The sequence below is a fragment of the Ctenopharyngodon idella genome, chromosome 3 (genome assembly GCF_019924925.1).
Source record: "Ctenopharyngodon idella isolate HZGC_01 chromosome 3, HZGC01, whole genome shotgun sequence".
Classification (NCBI taxonomy): Eukaryota; Metazoa; Chordata; class Actinopteri; order Cypriniformes; family Xenocyprididae; genus Ctenopharyngodon; species Ctenopharyngodon idella.
In genome coordinates, this window is record NC_067222.1 from 47,336,603 (window position 1) to 47,353,199 (window position 16,597).

The 16,597-nt window shown below is 37.3% G+C and overlaps 1 protein-coding gene and 1 long non-coding RNA gene across 2 annotated transcripts in view; one reads left to right on the forward strand and one right to left on the reverse strand.

The window, feature by feature from the left end:
- LOC127508982 (uncharacterized) overlaps positions 1-16,597 on the reverse strand; it is a 274,050-nt gene that overhangs the window by 246,857 nt on the left and 10,596 nt on the right. The window lies entirely within an intron of this gene.
- On the forward strand, positions 13,288-16,238 carry sox8b (SRY-box transcription factor 8b). The gene is made up of 3 exons (XM_051887198.1): positions 13,288-13,851; positions 14,434-14,663; positions 14,763-16,238. Exons 1-3 carry the CDS (start codon positions 13,445-13,447, stop codon positions 15,467-15,469), a joined length of 1,344 nt encoding a protein of 447 aa, XP_051743158.1. The 5' UTR covers positions 13,288-13,444; the 3' UTR covers positions 15,470-16,238.

Below are 16,597 nucleotides of genomic sequence, written 5' to 3' on the forward strand. Positions count from 1 at the left end.
TATTTTAGCTTAAAAAAGGTGGTGGACATCACAGTCCTCAATCTGTTCCTTTGCACTGTCTATTTACAGGCCTATTTCCTACACATATTTTTGAGGACATGTCAACAATTAAAACAAATACTTCCAATATAGTCTGTTAGTAAATGTTACGCTATTTATGAAATACAGGCGTGACATTATATGACAACGTTATACAGTCTATGGTTTCAGCCTATAGCTAATCACAGATTCTGGAGTGTAGTAAAGTTTTAAATAAAATTATAAATAATAAATGAATTATTTTAAATAAATTAATAAATAAAATGATATTAGAATTTTATATTAGAAAAAATGGAGCCCGGACTTCTTGGATACAGCAAGCCATATTATTTGATAATTGTATGAAATAATCCAGAAAAAAGCACAAATATGGCAGAGATGCCAAGTTCAGCATCTGGAATTAGCTGAGGTGATGTGACGGCTAACAGACAGCAGACAAACGGCTAGTATAGAGACAGCAGTGGAAATCCACCTGTCACTCAAGTGGCCACGCCCTTAATTATGCAGAATTTTAAGGCTTAATATAATTTAAATGGATGAGTTATAAAAAATTCACCCCCTCACAGTTGTCATGAAGGGCAAAATTAACTATATAGACCAAAAACACTTTTTGGCTGGCTGTAAACATATTTTTTTTTCTGCTGTAAAGTCGGGCATTTTATCATGGGGGTTCTATGGGATTGATTCCCTTTTGGAGCCTGTCTCTAGCGGCCAGTCAATGAATTGCAGTTTAAGTCACTTCCGTGTAGGATTCAAGAGAGACTGGAAGGTTGCCGCTTGGTGAGGACGCAAGTGAAAGTGATCTCACTTCGGGGATTGCGTGCTGTCTGTGTGTGTTGACTCTGCGTTTGAGTTCGCCTCCGTGTTGCTTCCATGCCGCTGAATGGACGAGGCGGAGTCACGTGACTACACACGTGCTAGAATGTTTTTAAGGGGAAAGTATTAATATGATTAAAAACTGAAATAACTGACATGGGAAAATTGTCAGTTAGAGGTTCTGAATTTCGGTTTCGATTACTTTTCAATTAATCGTCCAGCCTTAGTGTGGAGACAGAAGAACAGCCATGACTGTAAAACTCCACCGACCCGGGCTTTAGTGGCCAGACTCTCCTCAGTACAAAACACATGAAAGCCTCAAACTTGATTCTCAGACTGTGAGAATCACCTGCATAGCACCATTCCAACTGTGAAGCATGGTGGAGGTAGCATCATCCGGTGGGGGTGTTTTTCAGTGGCAAGGACTGAGGAACAGGTCAGGAACCTTAATGAAAACCTAGTCCACAACTCTCAACTCTCAGTCTGGGCTGAAGGTTCATCTTCCAACAGGACAATGACCCCAAGCACAAAGACAACGCAATGCAAGAGTTGCTTAGGGACAATTCGATGAATATCCTCAAGTGGCCCAGTCAAAGCCCGGACTTGAACCCAGTCGAACTTATAAATGACTCTCCTGACAGAACTTGAGAAGATCTGTAGAAAGGGATGGGGGAAAATCCAAAGAGGTGCCAAACTTGTTGCATCATACCCCAAAAAAGACTAAGGCTTTAAATGCTGCCAAATGCACTTCAACAAATCACTGGAGTTAAGGGTCTGAATACTAATATCAATGTAATATTTCATTTTTTAATTTTTTTTTAAATTTGCAAAATGATCACAAATCTAGATTTTGCTTTGTCATTATGGGGAATGGAGTGTAGATTGATGTGACAAAACATTAAAGTATTTTAGCATTAGGCTGCTGATAAGGCTGTTGATGGGAATGCTGGGCTTGCGATGGAATAAGACAAGCCTGTGGAAAACTGAAGAGTCCCCTGTGATTGTGTGTTTGTGTGGAGACATCCCGTTTCCCGTAAAAAGCACAGGGGTGGATCGCAGTGCTCGGAAACAAGCATCCCATACAAATCTAATTCAACAACGAAATTAGGAAGTTGATTTATGAGAATATGGGATCAAAAAGACAGACGAGTTGGAAGACGAAGGATGCCACAATTTTTATCCAGACCATATGGAGTGGGAATGGGGGGTGGTGATATGTGTCCTTAGCTGTCCCATTGCAGAATTTACTACACTCTTTCAAGAACTTAACCTGTCAACTCTGGAGAATAGAGTAGAGAACAAACATCTTTCAGATATCAGAAAATCAAATGAAAACTGCTGATTGGATGCCAATGCATTGCACAAAAGTTTCATTGCAAAAGAAAAGAACATATTTGTAGATATGCACATAAACTGTTACAAGTGAGAGTCAACCAAAAGAGTATGGTTACTGATTCTACAAAAGCTAGAATAATCTGATCTGTGGCTGAACATGATCCCTTCAGCATGAGCTTGAACAAACAAGACAGTGAAGTATCTGGGAATAAACACATACAACCAATAAAATCTGGAAGTAGTTGAACTCTCTTCCACACAGCTCTGAAAAATGGCTTTAAGCCAGTTCACTCAGAGCCATTCACACTAATTGTTTCCTTCAGTCTGAATCCTCAATCCCCTCCCACTCCTTTCAACATCTCCCACTAATAAGTTTAAATAAAATCTCTAATTAGAACAGTAAGCCTTTCATTATGATGCTTTATTGAATAAATTTAGGTTAGTGTGGGGTCAGAGGTCAATGGGAGGGCCAGACACACAACAGAGGTCAGAAGATCAAACACTTTAAAGGGATAGTTCACCCAAAAATGAACATTTTTTCTATCATTTACTTACCCTTAAGTTTTTTCAAACCTGTATGAGTTTCTTTCTCCTGTTAAACACAAAATAGGATATTTTGAAGATTGTTGGTAACCAGACAGTTGACGGTAGCCATTGACTTCCATAGTATGGCAAATAAACACTATGGAAGTTGATGGCTACCGTCAGTTACCGTCTGGTTACCAACATTGTTCAAAATATCTTCTTTTGTGTTGTATTTTTGGGTGAACTATCCCTTTAATGACTTAACCACAGGACTAATAGCTTACTACATTTTGTATGTACTGTATACTGGGTTTTTTTTTTTTATGGATTTTTTAAGTAGGTGTTACGCAGTGATAAACAATATGCAACAATAAACATTTCATCACTGTTGTCATATGACCTCATGCCACATGCTTAATTTAGTGAGTGGCATATGGAGTCCATGGACATGCACAGACTTACAGATGACAACAATATGAAATTCTGAAACAGCCTAAGCATCATCATAAGCTGTTTTCTGTCATGACAACTCTAAAATGTTAATGTATTTGGTCTTGGTGGAATAGATCTGCTACACTGCTGCTGCTGTAGAGCAAGTGCCGATACTTGCTACTGCCAATACATTCACAGCATGCTGCTGTGAGCAAGCAAGACATGCTGCTGCTGCACATATAACATACATGAAATAATCCCTGTAGAAGATCTATACAGGTGGATCTGGGGAGGAGGAGGGTTTCTGAAGGAGGAGGGTTTTAGACTGCTAACATCAAACACTACCAGTATTTGAATGTTGAGCCGCAGCTCATTGGCCACTAATGCAACAGCAACCAATCAGCTGCGCTATGTAGATAATAATGTGATCGCTACCACATTGAGTTAAGGATCAGCCTATGCTACCTAGAGTTTCATGACAGAACTAGATATTTATTACCCGGTTTTGTCTGGATGGTATGGCAACTGCCATAATCTGCCATATGTGAACGCCGAGCCTGCATACACTTATTTAAATTTTGGAGGAAAAAATGTCTCAACTTTTGGCAATCTGATTAAATCAAGAAAGAAAGAGATGTTAATTTAAAAAAAAAAAAAAAAAAAACCAGTTCATATTGCCTCAGGTTCATTCATCACAAAATAGGAAGTCAAGTTGTACACATTGTACTGTGGGATTCAATAACCTGCACAGTATGCTGCAAATGCTATGCATGCAGAAAATACAAATACTGTGCACAGTATTGTAAGCCTAGAGTAAGAGTTGTCTTCAGTGACACTGTTTAGTTTGAAAGAGTAAATTAGTTGTCAAAGTTTTACAACCTTCACAGAGATGCATGCTTGCACTATAAAAAAATAGTCCACCAAAACAATGAGCAAGATTTATGTCATTCCAAACCCATGACATTTTTTTCTTCTGTGAAACACACACATAAAAATAAACATTCAGCAGAATGTTCTCTCTACTATTTACCATAACCAGGAACTGTCAAGTTTAAAAAATAAAGAAAAAAGTTCCAGGTCCAGGTCCAGGTCACTTCCTGGGAAATTGGTGCAGAATATCTGTAATAAAAATGGAATTTTCTGCAATCAGGGAAGAAACTGTGGCTCTTTTTCTTCCATCATAAATGACTTGAGTCTCAGAGCAGCTGATGAAACTCAATAAACACATTCGGATGCTGTTGTTTGGGATCAGTCGTGTGAGATAATTAAACCAAATCATTCTGATGACAAACTTTGGCTCAGGCATTTCAGAATGACCAAACCAACATTTGAGATGCTGTGCGATGAAACTGGTTAGTCCAATTATCCAATCACATCCTCTGTTGAGGCAAAGTCACCTCAAAGAGTTTTTTTGTTGCACATCGAGGGATTTATTATGGAAAGGTGTTTCCATAATAGTTTATGCGTATGTCTTGTTATCGGATAAAAAAAAAAAAAAAAAATCTCAATTGAGTGCATTTTTTGTACGTATTTTTAAAATGTATGCACATATTGGCATTTTCATCCAGTCACTTTATGCAATATCCCAAAATGTGCATACAAAAAGGTGAATGGAAACATGGAGAAAGCATAATCTTCAATATATCACGTGTACAGTCAATTACATTATAGCCTTGATGCAATTGAATTGCGGTCAAAGTTGTACTACAATCAATGGTTTGCTGATACCAGTGAATAAGATGTACTGTAAACAGAATCCTACTGTACATGTTTCGAAATCGTTACTTTTTTTCAGAGTAAATGCCAAATATTGACCAATTTAAAATGTTCAACAGCAGACATGTTGAAGATTAGCCAAAAATCAGTAATAAGCCATTTTCTCACAAGAGTTCATTCAGTATAGTAAAGCATCTCCTCCATTGACATCCATTAAAAACCTACCTCCATTAGCATCCAGTGTTATGCTTTTTTGCTAAACTTGGAGGCTTGCCTTAAAGAGACTCCGGCTACATCCAAAAACGTAGGCAGTTGACTTGTTGCCTCGCTGCCTTATCAGGCAATGACTTTGTAGGCAGCGTTTGTGCTCGAAGGCACCTCATGAAACTGATTTCGGACAGACTTCTGAGGCAGCGTAATGGTTTAATGATCTACAGCAAAATAGAGCGGGCTTTGGAGATAACTAAGCAAATATTTAATTACTACAATAGTAATTTCTCACTAGAAATTACATCAGAAGTAGAAAACATTGGTCAAAAATGTACATTTACACATAAACTGACCACCAGCCGCAACTTTCAGACGTCATCTTTCTTTTTTAGCTCAACTGTCACGCACTGGGGTCAGATTGTGTGTTTATTTATTAAATAGTTTCACTAATTTATAAATTATGTTATAACCTACCATTCAGAGTTTGGTACTTGCAGCACAAAAGTCTGTAGATTCTGTCTGGGCCTAATTATCTGGAGCTTAACACCCCTTGGGTCAGTAATTGATGACAGATTTTTAATTTCCGGGTGAAATATTCTTTTAATCTAAAAAAAATCCACTCAGGTTAATTAATAAATTAAAATGTATAAATGACAAGATACAGATAGTATACATACTATTATGAAAACATAATTGCAGAAAGAGTTAATTTTTATACAAAATGCAGGGAGGGAAAAGGCAATTGTAAAAACACTTCCATCCGTTCACTAAAAATGTTTTTGATTCTCTGTGTCTGACAGGAAATGGCCAGGACAAAGACATATAGATGGCAGACACAAACCAAGAGTCTCCCCTGAGAAATGAAATCCTTTTGTCTCACTGGAACATGATGAGTTCATGTGCTTCTCTCCTCTCCTCATCTGTTACTCTTTTTCTTTTTCTCTTATTATAAACATGGACCAGGAATATTCCCTACAATGTAGAGCGCTATGATGGCTGGATTCATTGTTGTCTCATCAGTAACCTCTGCTGACACTCTTATTCTCAGACACTTTCAAACTACTTCCAACACTTGGCAGCAAGTTAAACCAGTTATGGCCAGTGTTAGAATTTCCTTTTGTTTTCTTTTTGCTGTATTAATATAAATATATGTGAACATGAATTCACTTTACAATCACATTGCTTATTCTGCAGAAATATTTCTGTTTATATTTGGGTTGTATTTAAAAGATCAGTAGTTCATTCGCAAATAATGAATCGGGTATGATGCCTCCTGTGGTAAGTTCCCCTACCTTTTTATCCCTTGTCAACATATTTATTGAATGGTACTGGCTTTTTCAATTTTGATTTTTTATCTGAAAAAGTTTTTGTGCATTCACTTGATGATGCATCAGTAGCTAACTGATGGGAACATATCTTAAAGGGATAGTTCCCCCACAAATGAAAATTCTGTCATCATTTACTCACCCTTAAGTTGTTCCAAACCAGTATAAGTTTCTTTGTTTTGCTGTACACAAAGGAAAATATTTGGAAGAAAGATTGTAAGCAGGTCCAACCCCCCCACCCCATTGACTACCATAGTATTATTTTTCCCTACTATGGTAGTCAATGGGGGGTTAGATCTGCTTGGTTACAAACATTCTTCCAAATATCTTCCTTTGTGTTCAGCAGAACAAAGAAATGTATACAGGTTTGGAACAACTTGAGGGCGAGTAAATGATGACAGAATTTTCATTTTTGGGTGAACTATTCCTTTAAGTGTGACGTTTGTCTGGAGCACTTATAGGATCACACCAATTTATTGGCATCATGTAATCAGGTTTCTGCTCTTCAGGAGTGCAAGTTTTCCCTCAAGAAATAATGTTGAACAGAATTATGTGTGACATTTAAAAACTGGATTAATTTAACTTTGAACTGCATAACAGCAGACAAAACTTGTCTACAATTTGGCTTTTGCTCTTTTCAGCTATATATACAGACTTAATATGGATCCCAGTGTCAGGATCAAGTGGATGGTTTATTTTTAATAGGATGTCGTTAGAGATGAATATGTTTGTTCAGAGCATTTGACTGCAGATTGTTTTGTAAACTAGGCACAGTGTAATGGAGAGTTCACAAACATTATTAACATTATAAGTGAACCTCAAGGAACATATTAAAAAAACAAAAAAACAAAACAAAAAAAACATGTCATGACCCCTTTGAAAGAGACTGAATCCAAAGCAAGTCAGATGGGCTTTTTTTACTAGATTCAACTTCACAGTTACATACCGATGAGGCAGTAAGAAAAACAAGGCTGATTCTCTATCCTGTATGTATGACTCATCTACATCTACATCAGAGGTCGAACCCATCCTGCCCCTATCAGTTGTCATTGATTCCATTGATAGTGGGATATCATGGAATAAATCCAACACTCTCAATAGGAACATCTTTCATCCACTGAATGACCACCCAACAAACAGTATGTTCCCTAGAACATCAGGCAGCAAGTCATTCAGTGGGTTCACACCTCCTTAAGCTCCAGCCATCCGGGTATCAAAAGAACTACAGCATTGGAGCATAACTGTTTTTGGTGGACCATCCTGAATACTGATGTTACCTCCTATGTTAATGCATGCTATGTCTTTGCACAATCCAAGACTCCCTTGCAATTACCAGCTGGTCTCTTGGAACTATTGCCCATCCCACAGCAACCCTGGTCTCATATTGCTATTGATTTTATCACAGACCTTCCTGACTTTAACAGGTCAACTACAGTCAAGTCAAGTCATCTTTATATAGATTTTATACAATACAGAGTTTTTTAAAAGCAGATTCACAGTAACAGACAAGTAAATAACGATCAATGATGCAAACTTCATCAAATATGAGACAAATTCAAATTCTGCTTTAAAGCAGCTCTACAGAAGACAGTAGTGTCATTATTTAGCTCAAGTCGGTTCAGTGTTGATTCAGTTTCCTTCAGTAACATTGTAAAGTTCATCAATTTTGAAACTAGTTAAATTCAGCTATATATGTTGATTCAATTCAATTCAATAACAGTGTTGATTTTGCAAACCCGTCAATTATGAAACAAAGTTGAATTGGCTATAAAGCAGCTCTGCAGAAAACAGTGGTGTCATCATCCATCTCAATTAATTTCAAGTTTTGTTCTCGTACAAATGTCAAATCGATAATATTACTGAATATTAAGTGTCTTTTAAACCCAGACTAAGCAAGACTAATCACGTTGTCTTTTACTGCTCCGTTTGCCAAGTGTGTGACGTGATAGCTTTGTGACATCAGGAAAATCAAACCCTTCCTGTCAGAGTATGCTGTGCAGTTTATCATTTAAGCTCGTCATTTAAAGAATGGACTACTGCAATGGACTACTCTATTGACCGGTGTGACTAAACCTCTGCAGATGATACAGATTGTGGGGGCACGTCTGGTCTTTAATCAAACCCATGTCACACCTCTCCTGATCTTAGTCCACTCCACTGAAGGCACACTTCTTCAGCTAGCATTTAAAGGGATAGTTCACCCAAAAATGAAAATTATCCCATGATTTACTCACCCTCAAGCCATCCTAGGTGTATGATCTCCTTTCAGACAAACACAATCAGAGGTATATTAAAAAATATTTTTGCTTTTCCAAGCTTTATAATGGCAGCGAATGTCGCTCCTGGTTTTGAAGTCCAAAAAAGTGCATCCATTCATCATAAAAGTAATCCATATGACTCCAGGGGGTTAATAAAGGCCTTCTGAAGCAAAACAATGAGTTTTTGTAAGAAAAATATCCATATTTAATACTTTATAAACTAAAATAACTAGTTACCAGCAGATGGCCTACGCAAGTCAACTTGAACCAAAAGAGTAACTTCTGACGCGATGTATGATGTAGAATGTAGGAGTTAGCGTAAAAAATCATAAGTGCCATTTACTACCATTATAAAGCTTGGAAAAGCCATGATATTTTATAATATAACTCAGATTGTGTTCCTCTGAAAGACGATATAGACATGTAGGATGGATTGAGGGTGAGTAAATCATGGGATACTTTTCACTTTTTGGTTAACTATCCCTTTAACTACTCAACAACCTTAAAAACCAAGGCACTCCCTTTTTCTTTCTTTTTTTCTTATTTTCTGCAATTCACTTTCTTAATCTAGATTTTAAATGAACCTGGAACTGTATACTATAAAAATTGTTCACTCTGAGATTAAATTATTATGTCACTTTGGATTAAAGTGTCTGCTAAATGAATAAAGGAAAATAAAATGAAAATATGCTGTTCTAAAAGATAACAATATTAAAATGATGCATAATTCGTAACGTCTTAACAACTTTTTTCAAAGAGTACCTTAAATGATACTTAAAAAACTGGTAAGTTAATGTTTGCTTGTTTATAAATCTCAATGGTAATGTAACCCTTGCAGAAACCTTAAGTGCAGGAGGTATTATAAGGTAAAACTGATTCCACAAGAAGATTTAAAAAATAACATGACTGGGAGAAAATGGACAGATGACAGTGGATGTGATTCATAAATGAGTGTCACAGACATACAGTACAGCATTTGCCAAACAAATGCAACACTCTTATCCAGATCACAGAAAACACGAGAGAAATGCCATCAAACACTGCTCTCACCAAAGACCTAAATAAACAAACTGAAGATGGTTCATTCATTACATCAATTGGCATGGTCAACATTGCCACAAGAAAAGATTTCTTTGTTTTCATTTCTTCTCAATCATTTGCAATGATATCAGATTAACAGTAATGCAAAAAAAAATAATACTTTCACTGTCAGTATTCATCAAATTTCTACTTATTAATTAACCCACAAACCCAAAAAAATGTCTAACACACTTACCATTCCAAGCAATCTCCAATTAATGGTTGTAAAAAAAAAAAAAATCCAAAAGTCTCAATATGCTTCCATTTTCAAGCACTCTTTGCAGCTCTGAGCACACTCAAATGTCTGACTAGCGAGACATTGTCTTTTCATAGGAAAGCTGTTTGATAAAATCATTTGCTAAACACTGGCATGAATGCAGTGATTCAGCCTCCCCTCTTATCTGTATGTCTCTCTTATAATACATTTAGTTGTAAGCATCTATTTAATTTAAAGTCAAATGTGTGTATTTCCTTAAATTGAACAGCGTCTGCCAGAGTTTAACTTTCTGTTCTAACAGAAAAATAATGGTTACATATTATTTCAATTGGTCTACTTTAGACATTCTACTAACTGAGTTGCAACTACATGTCAACTAACTCTAGTATTAGTAGACTGTAGTAGGCTGTTAGGTTAGGGTTTGAGTTAATAGAATAAGTTGACATGTAGTTGCAAAGTTACTTATAGTCAGTAGAATGCATGTTGGGGAGCATCGAAATAAAGTGTTACCAAAAAACATTTAGGTAGACCCAGAGTTTTATCCTTTGTCATAGACAGACAGGTTGCTTTGTTCCTTTATTTTTCACATTTTGTGAATGTAGGTCCTGTCAGTTTCCTTATATTCAAATAGTGTTTGTCATAGTGAAATAGCAAAAGTCACCTGCTGTCGCAAGATGTTCAGCACTTCTATCATACACTAAACCAGCGGTCGGGTACATATGCCTCACGAGCAACTCCTGGCTCTTTGACAAAAATCATGTGACTCGCCAGGTCTCTCACCCTTTACCAACAAATGATTGATAAACAGTTAGACACCTCACTAGAGATTAAAGCAGAAAATAACAATTCCTTTGTTATACTCCCTACTGAAGTTAATAAAAAGTTTAGAATAATAATATATTTCAAGTTGTACCGGTCGAAGTGCATTCAGTGCTGTTCGCAGTGTCACAACAGCAATTAATGGCAAACCACTTACACTTCTATGGTTACCTAGAGCTCCTGCACTGGTTCAAGCAGCTACGCAGATTGTTAGTGGTAATGGCGAAAAGAAAGATTTTTAGAACAGCAGGAAAAAATGAAAGCTCCAGCATAAGTTCTGCCAGGAAGACTCAATGTTACGTCAACTATTCGTTTAGATCTAACCAATCATTATCTTACACTTGGAGTATAAAAGATCAGTACTTACACATGTCTGAGTTCGCAGATGCTGACGCCAACCTTCACCTCCATCCTCCCCACCACCACCAGGATGGTCCCAGTCCATACCTCCCAGGGGGTCGGCTACGCCCCTGCCTTCATCTTCAGGCAGGAAATGCAGAGTCCGCAACCCTTTAGGATGTGAGCTACGGACAGGGCCTACACCAAAGAACTTTCTTACAAGATTTTGCTTGCTGATTGTTAATAAATATCATTATTACATTATCTTGCCTCCCGAGTCTTTCTGGTAGAACTTAAAAGTATACAAAAAGTAACTGCACTGAAACATATCCTTTTACTGAAACTGGTGCTCTGCTGTGCTAAGAGACATTTCGAAACATTTCACAGAGTACTTTCACTTTTCCCACAGAGACATTTTATGTCAAATAAATGTGTCATATTTATGTCCGTATGCTTTCAGCGGGCAGGACTGTTTGAAGTTATTTATAAAGAAACATGGATGAATGAGCGGGATGTGTTTCAAATAATTAGTAATTCTGTCTGAATTACTTGAGTCATTACTAGTGGGTTACCATGACCTTCACTTTAGAATTGATTATACATTATGCATATTCACATTAATTATGAGCCTGTATATATTGGTTCTTAGTAGTCCTCTGGGAGCTATGAAAAAATAGTAGTTAATGATTAGCTAATAGTGAACTACCTGCTATTACTGTGCTATTATTTAGTAATAAAACACATTAAACACGATTGTGCCTTTTAAACCATATATGCCAGATCTCAGACTTGTTTCAAAATGTAAGTATATTTTGGGTCCATACATTGGCCCATAATGTACAGACAATAGTGCTCATATAACACTATAGATATCTATATGCAGATACCCCATTCGGCTGCTCCAGACAACATGTCAGCCATCTTGAAACGGTGCGAAATACTGCTCATCACACTAACAAACCAATGAATTTTCAGTAATACTTTATTTTAAGGTTACGTAGTTACATTATACTAACTATATAAGTACTAAATAAGTACTGAGTAATATAAATTAACTACATAGAGTTACGGTTATGGATAGGGTTTGGTTTAGTTAGTTGCTTGTAATTATGCTTAATTTACTGTTATTACTATAGTAAGTACATGTAGAAATGTCATACATAACGTAACTACGTCACCTTAAAATAAAGTTACCGAATTTTCATTAAAAAAATGGCACATTATTGTGCAATCTATGGATGCAAGAACCATAGATACTGTATCTATGGTTGGGTTCATGTGATTATCAGTAATATTTATAAGAGCTTTAACCAAACTTATTTTATTTACCATATGCAGAATTATCTAACAATAATAATAAACTGAATACTGTAAAAAAAAATCAGCTGCTGAAGACTTTTGCAGAAAAAGAACCTTCACAATATGGCGGATGGCTCATATATAGTGGCCCATAGAAACAGCCACTAATAAGGCATCTACGTATAGCTATTCATGCACAACACTTCTAAATTCCCTGTACCACTCCAGTCTGCTGTTGTATGAAACATGACCTACTTTTATCTTTCAAATATAATTTGCTTCCACAAATCTGAAATCATAGAAAGCCTATGATGCTGTGGAAAGTAGTGTAATTGATAAAGACAAAAACATCAAGATCAAAAATAGATCTGTATCGATCACTGAAAAACCGGTGCATCACCAAAAAAAGTAAGTTCTTTAAGTTCTATAAATCACCCCTTTCCCCCATACCTACTGTATGTTTTATACATATAATGAAGAATTGTTTATATTGCTAATTGATCTCATATTGCCATAAAATATTCCTGATTATTTTTACATTTTCATTGACTGAAAATATGGCATCCCTCTCTTTTACTAAATTTACATTTTAATGCCAAACGTGTAAGTGAAAACTAACACAGTTAAACCAAAGCAAATAAACGTGGGCCTATTTATATCTTACATTTTCAAATATATCTCACACCCTGTTTACCCACTGTTCGTACAATTTTGTTTTGTAATGTTTTGCAAAGTTGCTGGTAATGAAAATGTAGAACGAAATAAATGTATTTATTTAAGTGAAACGTATCAAATTACCTCATTGTGAAATGTGGTTAACCAATCGGAATTGATTGTGGCCACACAGTCCACCAACGAGAGGTGGCAGGAGGAGTGACATAGTCCTCGCGTAAAGGAGCTTCAAAGTCAGATTAACAGTGATGAGCTCTATCATTGTGCTTGTATCATCTTGGATGGACTGTAACAGTGTCTGAAACTTTCTGGATCTAGGAAAAATACTAAAGAAGTTGGATTTGAGCATCAGAAGTGAGATCATGACAGAGGAGCAGGATAAGTCCAGCGCAGAGCCGCCGTGCAGCCCGGCCGGTTCATCCAGTTCGATGTCTCAGGAAGAGTCGGACTCTGACGCATCTTCATCTCCCGCTGGATCTACTAGCCACCCTTCACTCATGATAACGAGAATGGGTAAAAAACTGGAGGATGAGGATGACAGATTCCCGGCGTGTATCAGAGACGCGGTTTCGCAGGTTCTGAAGGGTTATGACTGGTCTTTAGTACCCATGCCAGCGCGAGGCAGCGGCGCGCTCAAGAACAAACCGCACGTGAAGAGACCCATGAACGCGTTTATGGTTTGGGCTCAAGCCGCGCGCAGGAAACTGGCGGATCAGTATCCGCACCTACACAACGCCGAGCTCAGCAAAACCCTCGGGAAACTCTGGAGGTAAGAGCTGCTTACTTTGATAATAGTTTTATTAGATGTGTTTCATTTTAATATTACTTCCAGAAAAAAACTGGCATAAATAAATAAATATTTAAATTAATAAAATAATGTATATGGAGGTAACACCCTTGTATTATTAACCCTTGAAAAATGTAAAGCTCCAGATATAAACCTTCAGTTAAGCTGAAATCTATTTTTATTTATTATATATACACTGGGTATACTCTCTAAGTCAGAGCTTTTTTATTATAGTGCATTATTATTATTATTATTATTATTACATATTTACTTCAGACATAAGATTAAGTAATGTTTAAACTTTCTGAAAGGTATGTGTTCTGCTTCAGTATCTTTTGGTCTGAAGTTCCTTATTCAGTTAAAACAGATTTTGTGTGTAAATACTGAATGTTGTCAGAACTGCATCCTAGTGAGCAGCGCTCCGACATACAGCACTTCAGGCGACCCAAGTTCGAGTCCCGAATTGATCCCATTAACCTCTCTAGTTGATTCTTGAAAGCATTGATAAATAACACTCTGAGTGTCTTAAAGTTAATTATGATTGATAATTGTGTCACTCAACAGACTGCTGACGGAGAATGAAAAGAGACCGTTTGTGGAAGAAGCAGAAAGATTGAGAGTTCAGCACAAGAAAGATCACCCGGATTATAAATACCAGCCGAGGCGACGAAAGAGTGTGAAGCCAGGTCAGAGTGAGTCTGATGCCGGCGTTGATCTAACCCATCACATGTATAAAGCTGAACCTGGAATGGGGCGATTGGCAAGTTCCTCGGATCACATCTCTGATCATACAGGTGAGATACACACACTTCATGTGGAGCAATTTATAGTATGCATGCAAAATAAATGTATATGTATAACCCGAAACATCATTTTGTGGTGATTATCCTTAGGTCAGCCTCATGGACCCCCGACACCCCCAACAACACCCAAAACAGAACTCCATCATGGAGGAAAGCAAGATTCAAAGCATGAAGGTAGACGTTTGCTTGACAGCAGTCGACAGAATATCGACTTTAGCAATGTTGACATTTCTGAGCTCAGCACAGACGTCATCAGCAACATAGAAACCTTTGATGTGCATGAGTTTGACCAATACTTGCCTCTCAGTGGCCATGCCGGAGCCGTTTCGACCTCAGAGCACGGTCACGGGCAGAATGCCAGCTCTGGAGGTGCTTACGGTTCATCTTACAGCCACGGGGCTTCCTGGAGTCGCAAAGGGCCCGTGGCATCCTCGTCACCTGGCACAAGTGAAGTGAATCAGCACAGAGCTCACATTAAAACTGAGCAGTTAAGCCCGAATCACTACAGCGAGCACTCACCCTCACACTCAGAGTACAGCATTTACAGCCCACATGCATGCGCCACCTCAGTCGCCGCCTCATTCGCCAGCACTCAGTGTGACTATACAGACCTTCAAAGCTCCAGCTATTACAGCCCCTATACCAGCTACCCATCTGGCCTCTACCAGTACCCATACTTCCATTCCTCACGGAGGCCGTACGGAAGCCCCATACTCAACAGCTTGTCCATTCCGCCCTCCCACAGTCCCACCACCAACTGGGATCAGCCGATTTACACCACGTTATCCCGGCCATAAGGCCCAGCCACGTTGTTGTACTGTGTCTGTTATTATGATGAAGGACAGCATTAGCTGAGGGGGTTTGTGCCAACTAACTATAAAATAAGTGCCTGCTGATTTTTCGACATCATTTGATTGCTCACACACATCAAAACATTGACTTTTGGTGCTAAATGTGATGAATTTGTGCCTGTACAGCCAGCAGAAATCCTCTGTTACAGGACCTACAAAAGTTTCTTGAACAGCTGAAAGGGTGGAGGGCTGAAATGATTTTTGATAAACACAGCCGTATTGTTGGATCGTTATTTGAATAGTTAGTTGAATCGTTATTTTTGGGAGCATTCCTGTGGGAAAAATATCTGTGAATGATATCTGCAGCAAAACCTTGTTTTGTGTTCAGCTCAGCAGTCACCAGATAATTAAATCAAATCCTTGAAAAATAATGGGTGACATACATGGTTAACAATGAAAATTATTTTTGTCTTTTTATGTATGCATAATATTAGTGAGCACTTTAACATGTCAAAAGCTCTTAATTTCCAGTAAGTTCATTAATAATTGCATTTTTAACATCACCAGTCATTGATATTACATGCTTATTCTCATTGACTGTTTTGAATGAAATCAATTTCTTTAATTATACAGCAATCAGTTGAAAATTTTGATTACATTTTTTAGGCTGTGAAACAAACACACAAAACAGTGTTTACTCTACATCATTCTAACATTGTCTAACAGTAATTGCTGGCAATACTTGTGGAAAAATAAAATTTTCTCTTAAAGCTTACTGTCTAAACTTTGACTATCTAAGCTGATGGCTACTATTGTGCTATTTTTATTGCATTTCATTTGTTTTAGTGCCTTTTTTGTGAAAACATTACTTGATAAAAATTATCATAATTTTCATTACTCCAAAAGTACTGAAATATACTTTAGTTAAATAATGAGGTTTTGTATATATACATACATACATACAAATATATATATATATATATATATGCCATCACCAAAACATATTAAATCATACTTTTTGCTTTTGGAAATAATAACTCTCTGTTCCTAGCAGCTGCTGCAGTTTGTCTTACATCTGCAACTAAAGCAGCAGCTGTCACTGTCGAGAGGGGCTGCCATGATTTTATTAAACAA

Coding starts and splice junctions, on each gene's coding strand:
- sox8b (XM_051887198.1), top strand. CDS start 13,445: ATGACAGAGGAGCAGGATAAGTCCAGCGCAGAGCCGCCGTGCAGCCCG. Junction 13,852..14,433: donor ACCCTCGGGAAACTCTGGAG/GTAAGAGCTGCT, acceptor GTCACTCAACAG/ACTGCTGACGGAGAATGAAA. Junction 14,664..14,762: donor TCACATCTCTGATCATACAG/GTGAGATACACA, acceptor GATTATCCTTAG/GTCAGCCTCATGGACCCCCG.